We start from the raw sequence: 21110 nt of genomic DNA, 5'->3' as shown, positions 1-21110 counted from the left end.
TATAATAGCAAATATAACTTGATTGTATGAACAATTGATTACTTATTGGCTTGATATTTCAATGAAAGAAATCATCTCAAAACACCGAAACAGTCATTTAACTTTAAAGTTGATTTTTAAAAACTACTGATTTTTTTTTTATTTATTAAGTATATTACTCTTCAAATGATAATTATGCACATAAAATATCCAGGAAAACAAAATAGTTTGGAAATATTTCTAATATTATAAGAAACTATATCTCTGTTATTCAGTATTCTAAAATTACCATTGAGTTTCTACTGAATATGATAAGCCACTTGCACATAGACAAGCAAACATTTTTATTAATATATTAATAATAATCAAAATTCTACAGCATCCATAATCCTGGAAGCAGCATTTGTATAAGTAAAGGTTTTTGCTTTGGGAAGACTTTTAACAAACCAAAAGAATGGTATTAGACTGATCAGAGACCTAAAAATTGAATTTCCTTCATTTCGTATCATTTGAAATGTGCAATTTTTTTATATCTGTTGCCTTGGGCCAAAGGCCACTAGGGAAACCTTACAAACTGATCATTGCTTTCCTACAGCATTTCAGCTTTCTCTTGAATCAAAGTTTAGGATACTCTAGTCAATCAAAAGTCCTCTGTCTACCCTGATAGGAGATAGGGACTGAGGGAAGAATGTGGTCCCTTGATTTAAGAACCCCTGACTACTAGAAAGCGTGATGTCATGGATTGAATTGTGTTCCCCAAAAATATGTGTCAACTTGGTTAGGCCATGTGTGGTTGTCCTCCATTTTGTGATTTTTTAATGTATTATAAGTCATAATCTCTGCCTGTGGTTAAAGAGGATTAGGGTGGGATGTAGCACCCTTGTTCAGGCCACATTCCTGATCCAATGTAAACAAATTTTCCCTGGGGTGTGGCCTGCACCACCTTTTACCTCTCAAGATATAAAAGGAAAGGGAAGCAAGCAGAGAGTTGGGGACCTCATATCACCAAGAAAGCAGCACCAGCAGCAGAGCGCGTCCTTTGGACCTGGGGTCCCTGCACCTGAGAAGCTCCTCGGCCGTGGGAAGATTGCAGACAAGGACCTCCTTCCAGAGCTGGCAGAGAGAGAAAGCCTTCCCCTGAATTTGGACTTGTAACCTACTAGATAGTAAGAAAATAAATTTCTATTTTTTTAAGTCATCTACTTGTGCTATTTCTGTTATGGCAGCGCTAGGTGACTAGGACACATGACTTCAGCAAAGCCAGAGAGGGAGTGATTTAGGTTCCTTATGCTGAACTGAAAATCGGAATCAATAATTTGAGTTCTATAAGAGAACTCCATTTAAAAAAAAAAACAAACCTGTTGCCATTGAGTCCATTCCAACTCGTAGTGACCCTACAGGACAGAGTAGAACGGCCCCATATGTTTCCAAGGAACAGCTGGTAGATTTGAACTGCTAGCCTGTTAGTTAGCAGCTGAGTTCTTAACTACTGCACCGCCAGAGCTCCAGAATTCTCCATAGCCTTGTTTAAGTTAGTTATGCCTACTTTGAAGGTTATCATTACTGATGACAGATGGATCTTGGCTGAAAGTAGAGTATACCAGAAAGATGTTTAACAGTGTTTTATTGACTATGCAAAGGCATTTGACTGTGTGGATCATAACAAATTATGATCCACAAAAATAACATTATGAAGAATGGGAATTCCAGAGCACTGAATTGTGCTCATGCAGAACCTGTACATAGACCAAGAAGCAGTTGTTCAAACAGAACAATGGGATGCAGCGTGGTTTAAAATCAGGAGAAATGTGTGTCAGGGTTGTATCCTTTCACGGTACTTATTCAATCTGTATGCTGAGCAAATAATCTGAGAAGCTGACTATATGAAGAACATGGCATCGGGATTGGAGGAAGACTCTTTAAGAACCCGCATTATGCAGATGACCCAGCCCTGCTTGCTGAAAGTGAAGAAGACTTGAAGCACTTACTGAAGAAGATCAAAGACTACAGCCTTCAGTATGGATTACACATTAACATGAGGAAAACAAAAATCCTCACAACTGTACCAATAAGCAACATCATAATAAATAGAGAAAAGATTGACCTTGTCAAGGATTTCATTTGACTTGGATCCACAATCAATGCCTATGGAAGCAGCAGTCAAGAAATCAGACTACACATGCATTGGACAAATCTGCTGCAAAAGACCTTTTTAAAGTGTTAAAATGCAAAGATGTCACTTTGAGGACTAAGGTGCACCTGACCCGAGCCATGGTATTTTCAGTCACCTCATGTGCACACAAAAGCTGGACAATGAATAAGGAAGACTGAAGAATTGCTGCCTTTGGATTGTGGTGTTGGTGAAGAATATTGAATATACCATGCACCACCAGAAGCACTGGGTTTTTTGGGTACCAGAAGAACAAACAAATTTGTCTTGAAAGAAGTACAGCCAGAATGTTCCTTAGAAGCAAGAATGGCAAGACTTCGTCTCACATACTTTGGACATGTTATCAGGAAGGATCAATCCCTGGCGGATATCATGCTTGGTAAAGTAGAGGATCAGCAAAAAAGAGGAAGACCTTCAATGAGATGGATTGACACAGTGGCTGCAACAATGGGCTCAAGCATAACAATGATTGTGAGGATGGTGCAGGGCCAGGCAGTGTTTTGATCTGTTGCACACAGGGTTGCTATGAGTCAGAACTGATTTGATGGCACCCAACAACAACAACATGCCTACTTTGGAAATTATACTCAATTTTTATATCAGGTTTTGTTTTTTTTTTAATGATGCTAAGAAAAACTCCTACAAGGATTAGTTTATCAGAAAAATAAAATTTTGGTGGTCCTGAAAAATTGCTTCTTTCTGGTTTTAAAGGTATCTATACCCTTGAGTGAAGAGTTTTAGTGTTTGTAATGCTGAGTGATCAGAGATAATTTCCCAATGTCTGTCATCTAGTCTCTAAGAGAAGAGCACTCTGGGCATTAGTGCAGACCAAATGGAACACTCAAAAGAGATTCCAGCAATTTTAAATGGCATAATTTCATTCTGTAACACTCTTTCAACTTTGTCTTTCTTATCATCTTTGCCATTAATGTTTATGTATTCTATGGTTTGGATATTATCAACTATTTTCATATAACTTAATAATCATACATTTATAAGAACCATTCTTACTCTTTTGCTTAATAAATTATCTTTTCCTCATTACTGGCTTTCCAGATACCAGCTTCTTGATCACAGAAAGACCCAGGAGAGATTCTCTGCCCTTGGGCGCCTAAAGGTAAAAAGTGTAGGATAGAAAGAGACAGATGACACGAAGGGACTATAGCCAATGTCACACTCAGCAACACTAAGGGACCTATGAAGTGGGATATTATTCTAATGCTCCTGGTGCAACATATAGTGTAAATACATGTGAGCCTTCTGAGCATGTTTGTTCTTTGGGCTGCACTCAGGTGGATTTTTGCCCCCACCATACAGCCAATGGAAACCCTGGTGGCATAGTGGTTAAGTGCTACAGCTGCTAAACAAGAGGTCGGCAGTTCAAATCCACCAGGCACTCCTTGGTAACTCTATGGGGCTGTTCTACTCTGTTTTATAGGGTTTCTATGAGTTGGAACCAACCTGACGGCAGTGGGTTTGGTTTTGATTGGGTTATATAGCCAATAGCACCTTGGGCATACTTCAAATGGGTTTTCTTACTGACCATTTGGCAGAAATTGAATGAACAGTCTCATTGTTAGAGTATAAAATTTTAGTATAGAAAACTCTCTTATAAAATTCTGAGATGAATTAAAAGCTCCTGGAATGAATACATGAGGTCCTATTTTGATATAGGCATATACGTTTTGAGAAATACAATAGAACAGGTATGCGGTTTGGATTTCTCTGAATGTACCTCCTTCTGCCTTCTCCATATCTTTGCACTTGCTGCTTTCTTTGTCCTTCCTCTCCTTCTTCCTATGGTTAAATCCTTCTCATTCAGGGTGTCTTCTCCAAACTATTTCACTTGTCAGGTTCTTCTCTCTTCAAATTGGGCTTGGTGCCATCTCTTTTTTGCTCTCATTGGACCCTATTCTTACCTAATGATAGACATTACATTATATTTTTTCTCTGCTTGACCCTTTCCCTGCTGTATGGCAAGATCCTTTAGAGTAGGGATTTGTCTCTTATTCTGTATCCCTCTTGCAAGCTCCCGTAGCACTCCCTCATTTTTCAGCAGTCACCACTGTTTGTACTTACACGTTTACGTGTGCAATGATTGGACTAATGTTTGTCTCCCCCAAGACTCTAAATTGTATGTGGATCAGAACACATCTGCTTTGATTTCCATTTTATTCCATTGTCCAGCAGAGGGCCTGACACCTTGTAGTGAACAAATGGGTTCTGTATTGCCAGGATGTAACTGGTAGATGAATGTAGAGTATGTACTCAGTAAATGCCTGATAAATAATTAGAGGCAGGTTTCAGATGGTGTTGTTTTTGGTTGCTATCAAATTGGTTCTGACTCATGGTGATTCCATGCACAACAGAGCAAACTGTTGCCTGGTCCTGTGCCATCTTCATGATGGTTGGTGTGTGCCAGTCCATTGTTGCAGCAATTGTATATTTTGAGTGCCTTCCAACCTAGAGGACTCATCTTCTAGCATTATCTCAGACAATATTCTGTTATATCCATAGTGTTTCTATCAGTTAATTTTTACAAGTAGATCGCCAGGCCTTTCTTCCTAGTTTATTTTAATCTGGAAGCTCTGCTAAAACCTGTCCACCAAAGGTGAGCCTGTTGGCATTTGAAATGCTGGTAACAAAGCTTCCAGCATTATAGCAACATGCAAGCCACCACAGTACAACAAACTGACAAATGGGTGGTAGAGGTTTCAGTTAGATTCCTAGTTTTTCAACTTCATATTTATGTGTTCTTCACTTTACTACTCTCAAAGCCAGTTTTTTCATTTATAGAGTAGGGATTATAACACGTTCAATACCTATCACACAGATTTATCTGAAGGATCATATTGAGGGATAAATGGTAGAGAATGTGTAATTTCTAAATGGGCTTTGTGTGTGGTAATCATTATTATTAATGCTAAGAGATGAGCCATATCTATACAGGTTTTGCAATGAGCATACATCAGCCTGGAAAAGGCCTTTGATAAAAGAGTGGAGTCTCTTCAGGGATTCAGGGTGGATTGTATTTGTACAGATTTGCATGGAGTCTAAAAAGAGAATCTGGGCTAGCAAGAGAGAAGTATGTGGCTACAGGTAGCTGGCGACAGGGATTGTTCAAAGCAGGAGAGAATAATGGAATGTGGGAAGATAGTCAAGCAAATTTTGTTTTCTTCCCAAGTTAGTAAAGTTCCCAGGGTGGGGTACACATTATAGGATAGATACAACCCAACATTTTTTTTAACTTTGTATCTATTTCTTAATACAGAATTTGGAGAAATATCGGCAAATAGTGCAATGAACTGCTTTTATACAGCCTTTATAGCCATGGTCTCGTAACTCCCACAAAATGTTTGGGTAGGCCACAATCTTGCAAGGGATTGGTTGATTCATTATGCAAATAGGGACTTGAAAACACACCCACTGGTATTGAGCCCCTTGTGGTCTAGCTAGGGGATTGGTCAATTTTACCATCCTTCTAGGCTTATGGAACCCTGGTGGTGCAGTGGTTAAGAGCTCAGCTGCTAACCAAAAGGTCGGCAGTTGGAATCTACCAGCCGCTCCTTAGAAACCCTGTCTACTCTGTCATGTAGGGTCGTTATGAGTAGGAATCGACTCGATAGCAATGGGTTTGATCAATAGGTTCTAAACTTACATAAGGGTCAATCCCACAGAGGTTCGGGGGACTTCACTGACATCAACAGGAGTCTGGAGCTGAGCATGTCCTTTGGACCCAGGTCCCTTCACTGAGAACCTCCTAGAACCAGAAGAGAGAGCTGTAACACTGAAGAGGGAGAGACGATGGGGCAGGTAGCCCAAGGAGAGACCTGGGCGCCTCTGTGCAGGTTTGCCTGCTGCTAAAGAACTGTTTGTCCGTGCAGGACAGAGACTTGAGTGTGCCTGTGCAATACACCTCCCCTTCTGGGCAGCATCGTGGGAGCCATGTGGGCCTTGGGCAGTGCAGACTGGGTGATGTGGTGGCAAAAGAGAGAATCATGCGGGTCTAAGCAGCGTGGCAGAAGCCAGTGGCAAAATCCTGCAAGGGTCCAGCAGCAGAGGCTCAGGAGATGGTGAGGGGGGGTCTTCTAGCTGGCAGTGAGGCCCTGCGAGGGCCGGCAGCAGTGCAGAAGCCTTGGCAGCTGTGCAATATCCTAGGCAGTGTAGTGGTAGCCGGAGGCAGAGGTGATATGAACACGGCATCTGAACAGAGCTACAGCGTGCCTGTCCAGTGATGTCTGAATGGACATGAATAATTGGGGGAAGGGTAAACAGCTCCTGTTTAAGAATCTGTTGTCACCGTTTACTCTTTGCTTTCTATAATAAGACTAATAATGGGTTTCACTTTGCCAATACTGTGTAAGTGACTCATGTGTCTGGCTTGTTCACAGATGAACATAGCACCCATGGAATTTTTTATGCCAGTAGGTAAATGCCACACTCCTAGCAGTCTTATGGCTGCCTGGAAGTTCGAGGCACTGCCTGTCTGGATGTGCAATGCAGACAGACAGACCCTTACAAGGTGTTGGTTTAAATGTCAAAGTTGAGAACAATTTTTGTCTGAGAATCTAGAAGACTCAAGTTAGTAAAGTTCCCAAGATGGGGTAAACACTATAGGATAGATACAACCCAACATTTTTTTAACTTTGTGTCTATTTCTTAATACAAAATTTGGAGAAATATAGGCATATAGTGCAATGAACTGCTTTTATACGGCCTTTATGGATTATGTCCCCCAAAAATGTGTGTATCAATTTGATTGGGCCATGATTCCCGGTATTGTATGGTTGTCCTCCATTTTGTGATTGTAATTTTATATTAAAGAGGATTAGGGTGGGATTTTAATACTACCCTTACCCAGGTCACATCCCTGATCCCATGTAAAGGGAGTTTCCCTGGGGTGTGGCCTGCACACCTTTTTTTTTTTTTTTTTAATGAATTAATTTATTTATTGTGCTTTAGGTGAAAGTTTACAAATAAAGTCAGTCTCTCATACAAAGAGTTATACACACCTTGCTATGTACTCTTAGCTGCTCTCCCCCTAATAAGACAGCACATTCCTCCTTTCCTCTCTGTATTACCCATGTCCATTCAACCAGCTTCCGTCCTCTTCTGCCTTCTCATCTTGCCTCCAGACAGGAGTTGCCCACATCGACTCATGTGTCTACTTGAGCCAAGAAGCTCACTCCTCACCAGTATCATTATCTATCTTATAGTCCAGTCCAACCTCTGTCTGAAGAGTTGACTTCAGGAATGGTTCCAGTCTTGGGCTAACAAAGGGTCCGGGGACTATGACCTCCAGAGTCCCTCTAGTCTTAGTCAGACCATTAAGCCTTGTCTTTTTATGAGAATTTGAGATCGGCATCCCACCGTTCTTCTGCTCCATCAGGGATTCTCTGTTGTGTTCCCTGTCAGGGCAGTGATCGGTGGTAGTTCTTCCAGTCTCAGACTGATGCAGTCTCTGGTTTATGTGGCCCTTTCTGTCTCTTGGACTCATCTTTACCATATGTCTTTGGTGTTCTTCATTCTCCTTTGTTCCAGGTGGGTTGAGACAAATTGATGCATCTTACATGGCCACTTGCTAGTGTTTAAGATCCTAGATGCCTCTCATCAAAGTGGAATGGAAAATGTTTTCTTAATACATTTTGTTATGCCAGTTGACCTAGATGTCCCCTGAAACCATGGTCCCCAAACCCCTGTCCCTGCTACTCTGGCCTTCAAAGAGTTCGGTTGTATTCAGGAAACTTCTTTACTTTTGGTTTAGTCCAGTTGGGCTGACCTCTCCTGTATTGTGTGTTGTCTCTCCCTTTACCTAAAATAGTTCTACTCTGCTGTCTAATCAGTGAATATCCGTGTCCCTTCCTCCCCACCCTCATAACCTTCAAAGAATTTTTTATTCTGTGTTTAAACTTTTTCTAGAGTTCTTGTAATAGTGGTCTCGTACAATATTTGTCCTTTTGCAACTGACTAATTTCACTCAGCATAATGCCTTCCAGATTCCTCCCTGTTATGTTTTACAGATTCAATGTTGTTCTTAATCGTTGTGTAGTATTCTATTATGTGAATATACCATAAGTTATTTATCCACTCATCTGTTGATAGGCACCTTGGTAGTATCCATCTTTTTGCTATTGTAAACAGTGCTGCAGTGAATATGGGTATGCATATGTCTGTTCGTGGGCCTGCACCACCTTTTACCTTACAAGAGATGAAAGGGAAACAAGCAGAGAGTGGGGGACCTCATACCACCAAGAAAGCAGTGCTGGGAGAAGAGCGTGTCTTTTGGACCTAAGGTTCCTGCGCTGAGATGCTCCCAGACCAAGGGAGGTCTGATGACAAAGACATTCCTCCAGAGCTGACAGTGAGAGAAAGCCTTCCCCTGGACTTCTAGCCCACTGGACTGTGAGAGAATAAACTTCTCTTTGTTAAAGCCATACACTTGTGGTATTTCTATTATAGCAGCACTAGATGACTACGACAGGGAATCACAGTGACAAAAGAAACCTCATCTTCTACATTGTTTTACACATGCCTTTCTCATATTCATCATGCTGAGTATTTCAAATTGCAGTTTCAGCAGATTAATCATCATTCTCAAGAACCTCTTGTATTTACTACTTTTCCGTCCGCTTGTTCTTCTGGTGTACCTAGGTTCCCTTTCTATGCAGCAAGAAAAAGTCTGCTTATTGTCTATTGCGTATGTTATGTGCATTTTGGTTTGTCTTCACTCATGCTGTTCCTGTCTGACATATGCCATTGTATATCTTAACGTATCCCTCCCTTCCTTCAAAACACAAGCAGAAAAGTACAGTGACAGCAAGGAAAGACCCCGAAGGCCAGTGCCCCAGGCCAGAGGAATCAGTCAACTGAAAGAGACACTAACAGAGCTTGGAGGGGAAGGAAAGTCCAACTAATTCATCAACAGGAGATTTTGTGCCCAACTCTCTGGCCATACAGCCACAGCAAAAAAATCATTGGAACTTCTAAATATAACACCAGGTCTGCCCTTGCAGCACCAGGGCTTAGAAATTAGGGATTCATATGCATGCATTATCCAGATAACTGGAGCAAGAAGCCTGGGTGTCAAGAAACGGAGGCTCCTAGTGCGGGCTCAGTAATTAACTCACTAAGTGACCTTTGCCAAGTCATTTAGCTTCTCTGGGGTTTTTACACTTCTTTGCCTTTGCAGGTATTCTCTCTTCTGTCTGGAATTCCCTAACCTCTTTGACAGGCAAACTTTTAGTCAGTACTCAGCTTGGTTATCATCTTCTCTCTGAAACATTCCCCCAACTCTCCCCACCTACGTCTGAGCAGAGTTGGGTGCTACTTCCTTTGTGCTCCTGTAATAATGTAAGTAGCTATGTGAATGGTTCCCTCCCAGTTTACGCCCCCCTTCCTCCTTAGACACTTTGAGCTCCCCAAACTGAAAACAGAATTACATCTATTTTTGAAATCCTAGTGCCCAGCATATGATTTGACATATAGTAAACACTCAATATATGTTCGTTGAAGCTAATGAATGCCAAGTGAAGGAGCTGGTCAAGATTGGTGGCTTTCAAATTTTTATGGAGTGGAAGAACCAGTTTTCTCAGTCTGAAATTGAGGAGGAGGACAGATACATTATGGAGACAAAGGAGGAAGTAATCTATTTGAAGTAAGAATGGGATTAGAGGAACTTGCCCACTTGAGCTCTTCTCATGGAAGAGAATGATAAGTGGTAGAGACATACAGTTAGAAAACATTGGAGGGCTATCACGATTGCTAATTTTTCTTGCAGCTATAAAATTGTGATTCTGTGAAACTTACTCTTTCAAGCAGCAACATTTTTGTATTTGAACATTTTTTCATGGAATTTATCCTAAAATGTAAAATAGACTGACCTGCCTCCCTAAAAAACAGAGTACAGCGCCAATGCAACTGAGTCTTTCCTTAATGACTCAGGCCTCATTAGGAACATTCTGTTTTGCTGAGCCGCATTCACAAAGGTGCTGTTCTGATGTGTTTATTTTCCTGTATCTTCCTTGTCTGTCAGCTATCATTTCTACTGCTGTCATTTTTTCTGACCTAATAGCTCCCTTAGCTAATCTCTTCTGCTCAAAGCCTCTACCTCCTCAATTTTCTTCTTCTGTGACACTCTGAGATAAAACAGTAGAAAATAAAGTTTGTTTAGAGTTGTAGGTTCACAAAAGAGTGAGTAGGATTCAAGAAAGTCCATGGCTTTGTGATAGAGCTTTGTGAATGTTATAAAAGCTATTTTAGGTATTTAGAAATTTGTGGTTATTTCCTGGTCTAAAAAAAAAAAAAAAAATTTTTTTTTTTTCGGTCTTTGGGTTTGAGGATTACTAAAGTCAGGCTTCTACACAAATGAGGTATGTACCTGTCTTAGTCATCTAGTGCTGCTGTAACAGAAGTATCACAAGTGGATAGCTTTAACAAAGAGAATTTTACTCTCTCATAGTCCAGTAGGCTAGAAGTCCAAACTCAGGGCGCCGGCTCCAGAGAAGGCTTTCTCTCTCTGGAGGAAGGTCCTTGTCTTCGGTCTTTCCTTGGTCTGGGGAGCATCTCAGTGCAGGAACCTCAGGTTCAAAGGGCATGCTTTGCTCCCGGCACTGCTTTCTTGGTGGTATGAGGTCCCTCTGTGTCTGCGCTCGCTTCTGTCTTATATCTCAAAGAGATTGGCTTAAGACACTACCTAATCTTGTAAACTTCATCATAATTGCCGCTAATCCATTTTATTACATCATAGTGATAGGATTTACAGCATATAGAAAAATCACATAAAATGGTGGACCACTACATAAAACAGTGGACAATCACACAATACTGAAAATCATGGCCCAGCCATGTTGACAGATATTTTGGGGGAACACAATTCAATCCATGACAGTACCTTTTCTAGAAAACTACCCTTGATACAATCTAGGAATGACTGAATGTACCTATGCTATGTACCTTATGTGGTCTAAAGCCTTTAGACCTTTTTTTTTTTTTTTTTTTAACAAAGCAAACTTTATAAAACAGTTTTTGAGCATGTAACCCTAATATGTTTCTGCTTATTTATAAATTATACATAGATGCTTTTGTACAAATATGTTATATACACTATAAAACATACTCAAAAACAGAAATTAAAAAGAACAACATAAAAACAAAGATATAAAGTCATTTTTGCAGCTTCTTTCCACATTCCACAGGATTCTCTTGTGACCCCCTGAGATGCATACCCAATTACACACCCCACCTGTAGACCTTTGGTTTAGACATTTGTCTAAAGATATTAACCTCTGCCCAAGTGAAAATAATTTAACTTCTTTTCAAGACATCAGATCACATATATCTCCAGAGCCTAACATGTGGCTTAGCATATAGTAGGTGCCCAATGAATGTCTGATGGGCATTTAATGAATGAATGATGAAGATTAGGTAGTCCATAAAGATCCTTAACTTCATAAAGCCTTTTAGCTAGTTCTTTATTTTATTTGCTTAGCTCATGTCAGACTTCTTACAAAATGTGTTCATGTATTATTATATCATCATTATCATCCTCATGTACATCACTCGGCAACAATGGTTGTAAGGCCCACTGGGATTTCAAAGGCAGGGGCATGGGAAGGGAACAGATCCAGGGCTGGAACATTCAACTTCACTGGAGGGCCGGTCCCCATGGAAGGCTTCCATCCACCCAGACTGCTGCAATATGATACTCGGCCAAATGTGGCGTCATAAACACCACCATGCTATCTAGGGGCATCTGGGATAGTGTGTGAGGTACTGACAGTGGTAGCACCTAAATAGTGGTGATTTTTAAAGCCAGGCAAATAACGGTGTGATGATACTCGGAAGGGTGGGGAAAAAGGGAGAGGGGTCAGTAAGGACTTATTGGGATTAAGTTTCAGGGCACAGCTGTGTCTTAGGTCTTCTGCTCTTACTCTACACACTAACCTCACACACTCTTATAACCTCCTAGCTAATAAATTACCATCTATGTTCCTGCATTCCAGACATACATATTCCACTTAGCTGTCTTACAGGTACCTCAGACACTACTTCTTCCACATGACTGACTCAGCAACTTTCACCCAAAGCTGCTTCTCCTGAATGTTTCCATCTCTGTAGGTAGTACTACCACCAGCCATCTGGATGCAGAAACCTAGAAGTCACCCTTGAACTTTACATCCTGTATATCTGTCTGTTTTGTTGAATTCCTACTGCTAGTATCATCGCCTGCCTCTTAATTAGACTCCCTAGCTCCAATCTCATTCCCCACCAAATCATTTTACACGTTATACCAGAGTGGCTTTCATAAGTAGTAATTTGGATAATGTATTCCCCTGTTTGAAGTTGAGATTTCTGGCCTCAAGACTTCAGGCTTGTCACAGTAAGGCCCCTGCTCATCTCCTTGGCTTCATCTCCCATCACTGTCCCCCTTGCATTTGGTCATTTTCTCATATTAAACTTCTTTCAGCTCTTCGAAGATGCTAAGCTCTTCTCAAACCTCTGGGCTATTAGTCACACTGCTGCTTCTGCCATGACAATCATTTGCCCTTCGAGGTATTATTGTAGCGCTCAGAACTTCCCTTGCCAACCCACTCAGCAGTTATCATTGTAAGTAGTTGTGTGTCCATATTTCCTTCCCAACTATGAGCTTCTTGAGGGCGTTGCCCCTGTCATCTTCACTGCTGAACCCCAGCACCCAAGACAGTGCCCTCCACACCTATAAATATTTGTTGAAGGAAAGGATGAAAGTTTTGGAGCGCTTACCAGAAACCAAGCCTAAGTGATCAGTTATACAGACTGAGCAAATACAGCAAGGGAAGGGGAAAATGTATAGCTTAAGGACACCCAGGGTGCCAGAAGCTAAAAGAATTTGAACTTCCAGCCTCCAAAACTGAGAGACAATAAATTTCCTGGTCTTTTAAACTTCCCACTTGTGGTATTTTTGTTGCTGCATCACTAGGTAACTAAGACACACTAAGCCCTGCCTATGACATTAAGACCACTTCTAGGTCTTCCCAGTGTTTTACAGTCAGATGGACCTGAGCTCAAATCCTGCTTTGACTGCTTACTAGTAGTGTAATCCTGGCAATTGCTTATAGGGCTGCTGTAAGAACTCAGTAAGATAATTTGTGTAAAGTGTGTGGCATACCAAAAACCTAACCAAACCATTGGCTGTATTTTGATGTTGTTGTTATGTGCCATCAAGTTGTTTCTGGCTCATAGTGACCCTATAGGACAGAGCAGAACTGCCCTGTAGGGTTTCCAAGGAGCGACTGGTGGGTGGATTTGAACTGCCGACCTTTTGGTTAGCAGCCCAGGTCTTAACCATTGTGCTACAAGGCCTACATATTTTGATGAAGCCCTGTGGTATAGTCATATATTATGTCATGGCCAACTTTATGAAGCAAATGCTTCTGTTGTATAATGATAGTAATTAAATTTTGAGCCCTTTCCCCGTATCTGCCATTCTTCCAAGTGCTATAAAAGAATTTCCTTATTCTTTTAGGAGCCCTATGGAGAGTTTCTATAATCCTTTTCACTTTATGAGAAAACCAGGGCACAGACAGACTAACTTGCCCAAAGTCACATGGCCAATAAGTGACTGAGCAGGACACAGAGTTTGGCTATCTTGGTGATTACAAGGCTCAGCCTCTCATTTGTTCCTAATGTTTTTATTTGAACCTTATTTCTTTCCCATTAAAGGGTAAGGCATTTAAATCTCATTCCACCTACCCACTATGAGTCGGAATCGACTCAACAGCAGTGGGCTTTTTTTGGACCGTGTGTGGCACAGTGGTTAAGGGCTTGGCTGCTAACCAAAACGTTGGCAGTTCGAATCCACCAGAGGATCCTTAGAAACCCTATGGGGCAGTTCTACTCTGTTCTACAGGGTCACTATGAGTTGGAATTGATTCAACAGGCAACGGGTTTGGTTTTGATTTTTTAGACAGTGATGCTTCCTAAACGTTTGTTCTCTAATGGTAAAACAATCAATCTCAGAATTGATCTGTTCCCATCAAGCAAGTTCCAAATAGTCCAACTCCCTAGGCAAGTTTTCAAGAGAGTCAAGGCACTTTTATACACACCATTTCTGAAACTGTTATTTTAAAAAAAAGGCATTTGTTAAAGTTCATAGGGCAAAATGTCATTTGTCTTTTGGGGAATATGCTCTGCATGGCTGTGGTCAGAAACTTCGAAAGCAGTGTTTTTGAGGTTAATTGAAAGCAAGTTTGGGTGCACTGACTCTTTAAAGGTATGAAATGGATCTCTCAGTCAATTAGACTCAACTCTAATTGGCTTTTTGAAGAAACGAAATGCCTGGGATTTCCTTAGTGATATGTCTGGAGACAAGGTGTATCCAACATACATTTTCTTCAGTTTTGATATTTACTGTGATCCTGCTCTTGTAGAAATTCAAAGAATGAATTAATGCTAGCTTTCTACAAGCAAATTCTGCATTTCACTCACAATGAAAGGAAGAGCAAAAGTTACAATAATGTATTACTAAAGTACTTTATGTTTGCCAATTACACTTATTCTTGGTTCATCAGATTCAACTTCAATCAGAGCGACTCATTTACAAACGGAGAGTTGATCAGCTTTTCTCTTCTGATTCCAGGTTTATCTCCCGAAAGAAGCTATCAGTAAAGTCATGCATTTCGCCTGTAACAGGCTGGGCTCTGGTTCTGGCCAGGTCGCCATCAGGGGTGTCACCTTTGCGTGCCTGGATGCCTCCAGCGAATCCACGAGACTGGTTTTACCTGGTCAAGGAACCTGTTGTTCCAAAAGAAACATATAACTAAAAAAAATAGAATAAAAATAATTTCGGAGCCAGAGATTAAGAGATTAGATGCCCAGCTGGAGGTCGTTTCAAATACACATTTTATTTCACTTGGCGAGTGCAATAGGTGAGTACTTTGTAGTTTTCCCTTGTCCACCCTAAAGGTTTCTACTTTCTTCAGGACATTCCCAGAGCGTCAGTAGGCCGGGGGCGGGGCGGGGGGGGGATTGGGACAGAGGGGTTGGGAGAGAGGGGACGGGGTGACTCTCCGGTTAGGGGGGAGCCTGGGTGGCGAAGGACCAGCTGCTTTCTGCCTTTTCCCGGCTCCTGGGCCCCGAAGTGGAGCGACCAGGCGGGGAACCCGCGCCAGCCCTCTCTGGCTTTGGCCTCCTGACCCAGACAGCGCGGAAGCGAGGAGCAAGCGGCAGAGCCCGGGTCGCGCCGCCCCCAGCCTAGGGAGCCGCCCGCCGGGAGTTCGAGGCCTCTGCGATCCGGATGTGATGAAAAGGAGCAACAGAGGGCGAAGTGTTGCAGAAGTGTAGGAGTGGTGGAAGGGGGAAAGAGAGGCCGAGGGGGAAGTCCTCTTTGGAGGGCAGTGGCCGGAGTGAGCCGGCTGTGGCGAGGGGCGGAGTGCGCGGAGCCACAGGAGCAGCCGCTGTCGCCTTTGCTGCCACTGCGGCGTCTGAGCTGCGCCGGAGGGAGGCGAGGCGGGAGGGCGCGCACAGGGCGGCCCCGCCAGGCCACCGGGACGAGGTGGCGCGGCTGCCAGAGCCTCGCTAACTTTCTGGGCGGAAGAGGAGGAGGAGGAAGGGGCTCGGAGCGAGGTGGGGGGATGCCGAGGTAGGTGGTGGTCGCTCTGCTGGGGGAGGAGCGGCTGGGGTCCCCACCCCCGCGCTTCTCCAACCTCTGTTTCCAGCCCCCCCGCCCCCCCACTTCGCCCCTCTGAGCCCTGGGACTGCGCCGCTGTCAACTAGCCGTGTAACAGTTTTCCTCCCCGGGTTCAAATCAAAACTTCCCCGGGGTGGGGTTTGGGGGAGGGACGCGGAGGGGGAGGGAATGTCCTGCATGGGTGGTGTGCTCGTCAATAAAAACACTTCTTTTTTTTCCGCCAGAAGCAGTCCGTTCCCTGCATCCAGCACCTCCCGGCCCTTCGTGCGTCCGCCCCGCGGGGCGGCCAGCTAGGCGGCGGCGGCCCATGTCCGGCGCGGTCGAAGCCCTCGCTCCCGGGCCCGCGGGGCCGCAGCGCGCGGCCGAGGCGGGCGGCGGCCGGCCCGGCGCCCTGGCCCAGGGTGAGTGTGAGCTTGCAAGTAGCAAGCTTCTTTGTCATTGTTGCATTTTTTCAATCGGTCGACACACTTCTGATTGGGGAGAGGGAGCAGTGAGGAGGAGTCTCACCTGGTAGTTCAGAACTTTTGCACAGTTCGCGTTACTCCAGCAAGTTCTCCAGGATTCCTGCCCTAGATCAACAACCGGATAAGAGGGCGGCATCCGCTGGTCCCTCCACTCCCCCTTCCTTCGGCTGCAGAGAAACAGGAGGACAGGATGGCTTCTTTCTTTAGCCTATGCATTTCTGGGCCCAGGACTCAAATGTGTGGGTTCTAAAACTCTTCTCCCCTAGATCTCTTGGACTCTTGCGTCCTCAGCAGATCCAAGAGGGCATGTGCTCGCTGAACAAGCATGCAGTCTCCGTTTAATCTTTCTATATCTTGTGGGCTAGTCTGCAACCCGGCTGGTAATCCAGATTTCTGTGACCAATTTCTTTGGAATGGCGCAAGCATAGGCTTTCAATAACTGTTTTGTTTTGAAATAAACATGCTTTAAAAAGAAACACTTTACAAGAATGAATTAGCTCCTTTGTGTTCTTCCAGGAGTGTAAACACATGCAGTCTATAAAAGAAAATACTTTTGTTTCTGGGAAACTTCCATAGCAAGCTTGTAAACAAATTAGACAAGACATTCTCCTCTTGGAGGTAACATCCTTCAGGTTTGCATTGGTGATGAAAAGCAAGGGCCTTTACTCTTCTGATGCATCCCGCCCTCCCCCCGCCCCCACCCCCCACAGTTCTGATTTAAAGAGTTGTGACACTGATACAAAAGAAATAATTTTTCAGGGCTCAAAAATCCACTTTATACTCTTGATTTTAAGCATATCTGATAGCTTTTTTCCCCCTTTAACAATAATACATAGTGAGCTTCTTGTGATTTTTTTTTTTTAAGGCAAAAAAAGGTGGAAAAGACGTGAATTTGATGTTGAACTCACACTAGGTAAAAGCAGAAAACATCCATGGGTAAATTAAAATGTTCTGGCATTCAGGGGCTGTTAAATTGAATTACGTTTATCTTCATTTTTCACATCTTAGGAGTGACTCATGCTTTCTAAACAGAGAAAATAAAAATGATTAGCTACAGAGAACCTGAGAAGTAGAATAATAAACATATGTTTTCCCAGAAGCAGCCCATGTTGTACATATTGTATTGTCAACACAATCATTTTCCTGTCGTTCGGCATGCCCTCAGTAGTCATATGGACTCATTGATGTGCTGTTTAGGCTCACACTTGAGTTGTTAATCACCATTGTGAAACAATGCTTATGTCAGAAATCAGTGTCACATGCTGGAAAAAGTATTTGATTTGGAAATAGTTGATGTCTACACTGTCCGTCTTTATTTTAATCCTATGCTTTTTTAAAATCAGTGGGAGGAATTGGCAGAGGCACTTGATGCACCTGTGCAGTGCAGTGCTGAATGGCATCACGTGATCTGACCTTGAGAAGCAGGGCATCTGGAATGGTCCAAAGTAGAATGTTTGCATTGAAAAACACAGGCATTATCAGTGTGGAAACTCTGGGGTTATATTTTATCTGAAAATTGGTTTAGCTTCAGCAACATTGTTAAACATTACTTTTTTATTAGTTTAACTTTGACTCAAAACATTCTTTAAATAAGCACCTATTGTAAAAGTAACATAAAATTGAGTTTTTAAACAGAAAATCCTCAGACTCCTGTTAAAATATTTTATCTCAAACAGGCAGGTTTCGTAAGGTGTATTTAGAGAAAACATTTTGGAGAGAATCAGGTGGGAAGGGAAGAAGCTTCAAGATGCTGGTTCCCATGGTTAGGTTGATTTTATTCAACAGTGGTTTAAAAAAATGACCTTGCAAAAGAAGCTTTGCTAACAGTTCACTCTACCCTTAAGCCTTTCCTCTATTTCTTTTATCATCTTCCTTCTGTCATTAGAATCTTTGACATTCTTTCTGAAGAATAGCTTAATCTTTGGTAGGATGTGGATGTTTGGTTAATTGAAACTTAATGTTAAAATTCTATATAAGAAAATCAGCGAGAAAAACGGTGTTTTATGGAAGTTAACGAAATATCTTTTTATGAAGAGGAAGGGTAAAATTAAGCCTTTCCCTGCAAACAAAGTTAAATATGTATTGTGATGAACTATCCATTGGGCGAACCAAAAGCACAGAACCTTCAAGTTGAAACTAATTTTAGAGATTTTCTAGTCCCAATTCCCCAGCAAATCTAAGATTCTGTACTACATCCTTAGAAAACTACAGTGTAGCCCCTTCTACTTCTCAGCATTCAGAGTTAGGAAGATTTTCCCTATTTAGAGAATAGTTCTGCCTCCCTAAAAAACCTCTACTCATTTTCTGTAATTCTACAAGCTTTCCCATTACTTCTGAAACTTTAAAGTTTGTTTTTATATATTTTGACAATTACAGAGCAGGGTCATAAGCTCACATGATACAAGAGACCAGGCTGTAAGAGGGAGCTGTGTAGGGTGGTATAAAACAGGGAGCAGTGGGGATTGCAGGGGCAGGAGAGCTGCAGGGTCAGAAGGCAACACTCCTCAGCTCCAGCTAATTGTTGCCATGTGGGTTAATATCTCTCAGTATTTCAAGAGAAACTAGATTTTTTATGTATCATCTCCCCATTTTTTAAAGTTGGCAACTAATTAAAGACAACTATTCTCCAGGCCAAACAAAAGCACACCTACATGCCGGATGTGGCCTCTGAGCCGCTGATTTGTGATCTCTGCTACAGAAATTAGAACGTAAATGTGTGATTAAAATGATTCCCCTGTTTATGACGAACTTCTGAAAGATTGCTTTGCCTTCCCAAGTCAAGTACCTATGTAAGTGTTTTTCATAGGCGAAGGACAATTTGGGCCACACTTATTTTTGTTTTAAGAGAGAGTGCATCTTGTATATGTGGTATCTCTAATTGTCGTCTTTTCCTTTTTGGAGTGAACATCTTAAAATTTTGGGTTATCAGGCAAGAAAAAAAAAGGTAGGTGTCTGCTTTTTGGTGTAATAGTTAACTGTAAACTGTTTATTTGAAATAGGGTTTTAGTTAAATGTATCATTCATGAGTTTTGCAACTTGTATTTGGAGGGATCTTTAGAAATAATTTAGCCCAACCTCCTCACTTTTTGGATAAGGGAAGGAAGGTCCAAAGAATTGAACAGACTTGTCCAAGGTCTCACATATGTCACTGGCAGGAAATCAGGGTGGAAGCACAGATAGTAAAATGTATTGTAAGTTGTTGTGATGAATGTGGTTGAAGTAGAGAATCGATACAACTTTTTTTTTTTTTTGGTGCGGATGGATGCATCAAAGATAATAGGCTTTGGATATTGTGAATCACTTGAGCCTGTTTCAGTCCCTGCACTGCCTCGCTCCCGCCATTGCGTTTGCCAAGGCTTAGACTGTTGGACTCTGAGTGCTGGAATCTACTTTAATGTGATAATGTGTGATTTAATGCACTCTTCCCTCTTGGGAGAGTCCTCTGAGACTATTAGGCTGATTTTTCATAGCAGGATGCAAAATGCCAGTGAAGTTAATTAAAAATAATCTAAACTAGAAGCCAGGGAGAGAATCTTGAAGTTGAAATTACATAAGAGCTTTGACTTAAAAGCTTAGCTGAGTTGTCAGGAGTTATAGTGGTTAATCAGATTTCCTTTTGGAAGCTTGTTTATTTCAGTGGGTAATGTATGCGTGTGTACATATCTATGTTGTTTTACTTCTATCATATTGTTTCATCCTTTTGATTAAGAATGGCGTTTCTTAAGGTGTGCCATCTCTGGACAGCTTCTATTCCTGGTTCTCAACCAAGGGCAATGGTGTTCTCTATGAGACATTTGGTAATGTCTGGAGACCTGTTCTGTGGCCACAGCTGGGAGCGTGGTGGGTGTCACTGGTATCTAGTATGTAGAAGCCAGGGATGCTGCCAACCATGCTATAATGCATGGGGCAAGACAGCCCTTTCGAACCAAGAGTTATCTGGCCCAACATAGCAATAATGTTGAGATGGAAAAGCTCTGCTATCCTAGTCTCTTGAGGAAACTGATGATTTTTGCCCCACCTCAGACCTGTGGAATCAGCATCTCTTGATGTAAGATCCAGGGGCCTCCATTTTTAACAAGCTCAAGATGCTCCTTGAGTTTTGTTGAAAACACTCTTTTAGAAGCTTTTTGTCTGTAGAAGACATGTGTTATATTGATAGTTTTTTTTTTTTTTTTTTTAAACCAGTCTTAAATGAAGGGGGAAGGCTTCAAAAATCATCTTCTTAACCCTCTGGGGCATTTCTACTCTGTCCTATAGGGTCGCTATGATTCGGAATTGACTTGACACAATGGGTTTGGTTCGCAATATTTCAAACTCAAAATTCAAATTATATTACTTTGTACTTGCAACTAGTGCTCTCCAGAATTTTTATCATATACCCCAATTAATATATATAGGAATGAGCATTAGTCTTCAGAAACCAAAAATAAACCAAACCCTTTGCCGTCAAGGCGATTCTGACTTATAGCAACCCTATTGACAGAGTAGAACTGCCCCATAGGTTTTCCAAGGGGTGGCTTTTGGATTCGAACTGCCAACTTTTTGATTAGCAGCCAGCCTCTTAACTACTGCACCACTTTGTTGTTGTTAGGTGCCAGACGTGCTGTGGAGTCAGTTTCAACTCATAGCAACCCTGTGTACAACAGAACAAAACACTGCCTGGTCCTGCGCCATCCTCACAGTCGTTGTTACGCATAAGCCCATTGTTGCAGTAACTGTGTCAGTCCATCTCTTTGAGGGCCTTCCTCTTTTTTGCTGACCCACTACTTTACCAAGCATGATCCTTCTCCAGGGACTGATCCCTCCTGATAACATATCCAAAGTATGCGGG

At 42.1% G+C, this 21110-nt stretch overlaps 1 protein-coding gene across 2 annotated transcripts in view; it reads left to right on the top strand.

The window, feature by feature from the left end:
• Positions 1-15659: 15659 nt before the first annotated feature.
• MDFIC (MyoD family inhibitor domain containing) overlaps positions 15660-21110 on the top strand; it is a 106738-nt gene continuing 101287 nt past the window's right edge. For both annotated transcript variants that reach the window (XM_010587368.3, XM_064289793.1), the window contains exons 1-2: positions 15660-15767; positions 16040-16216. In XM_010587368.3, the coding sequence (XP_010585670.1) occupies positions 16123-16216 (94 nt within the window). In that variant the 5' untranslated portion in view covers positions 15660-15767; positions 16040-16122. The remainder of the gene's footprint in view (positions 15768-16039; positions 16217-21110) is intronic.

Source organism: Loxodonta africana, chromosome 8, assembly GCF_030014295.1.
Source record: "Loxodonta africana isolate mLoxAfr1 chromosome 8, mLoxAfr1.hap2, whole genome shotgun sequence".
Classification (NCBI taxonomy): domain Eukaryota; kingdom Metazoa; phylum Chordata; class Mammalia; order Proboscidea; family Elephantidae; genus Loxodonta; species Loxodonta africana.
The sequence above is the reverse complement of the archived record's forward strand: the minus strand, read 5'-3'. Positions and strand labels throughout refer to the sequence as shown.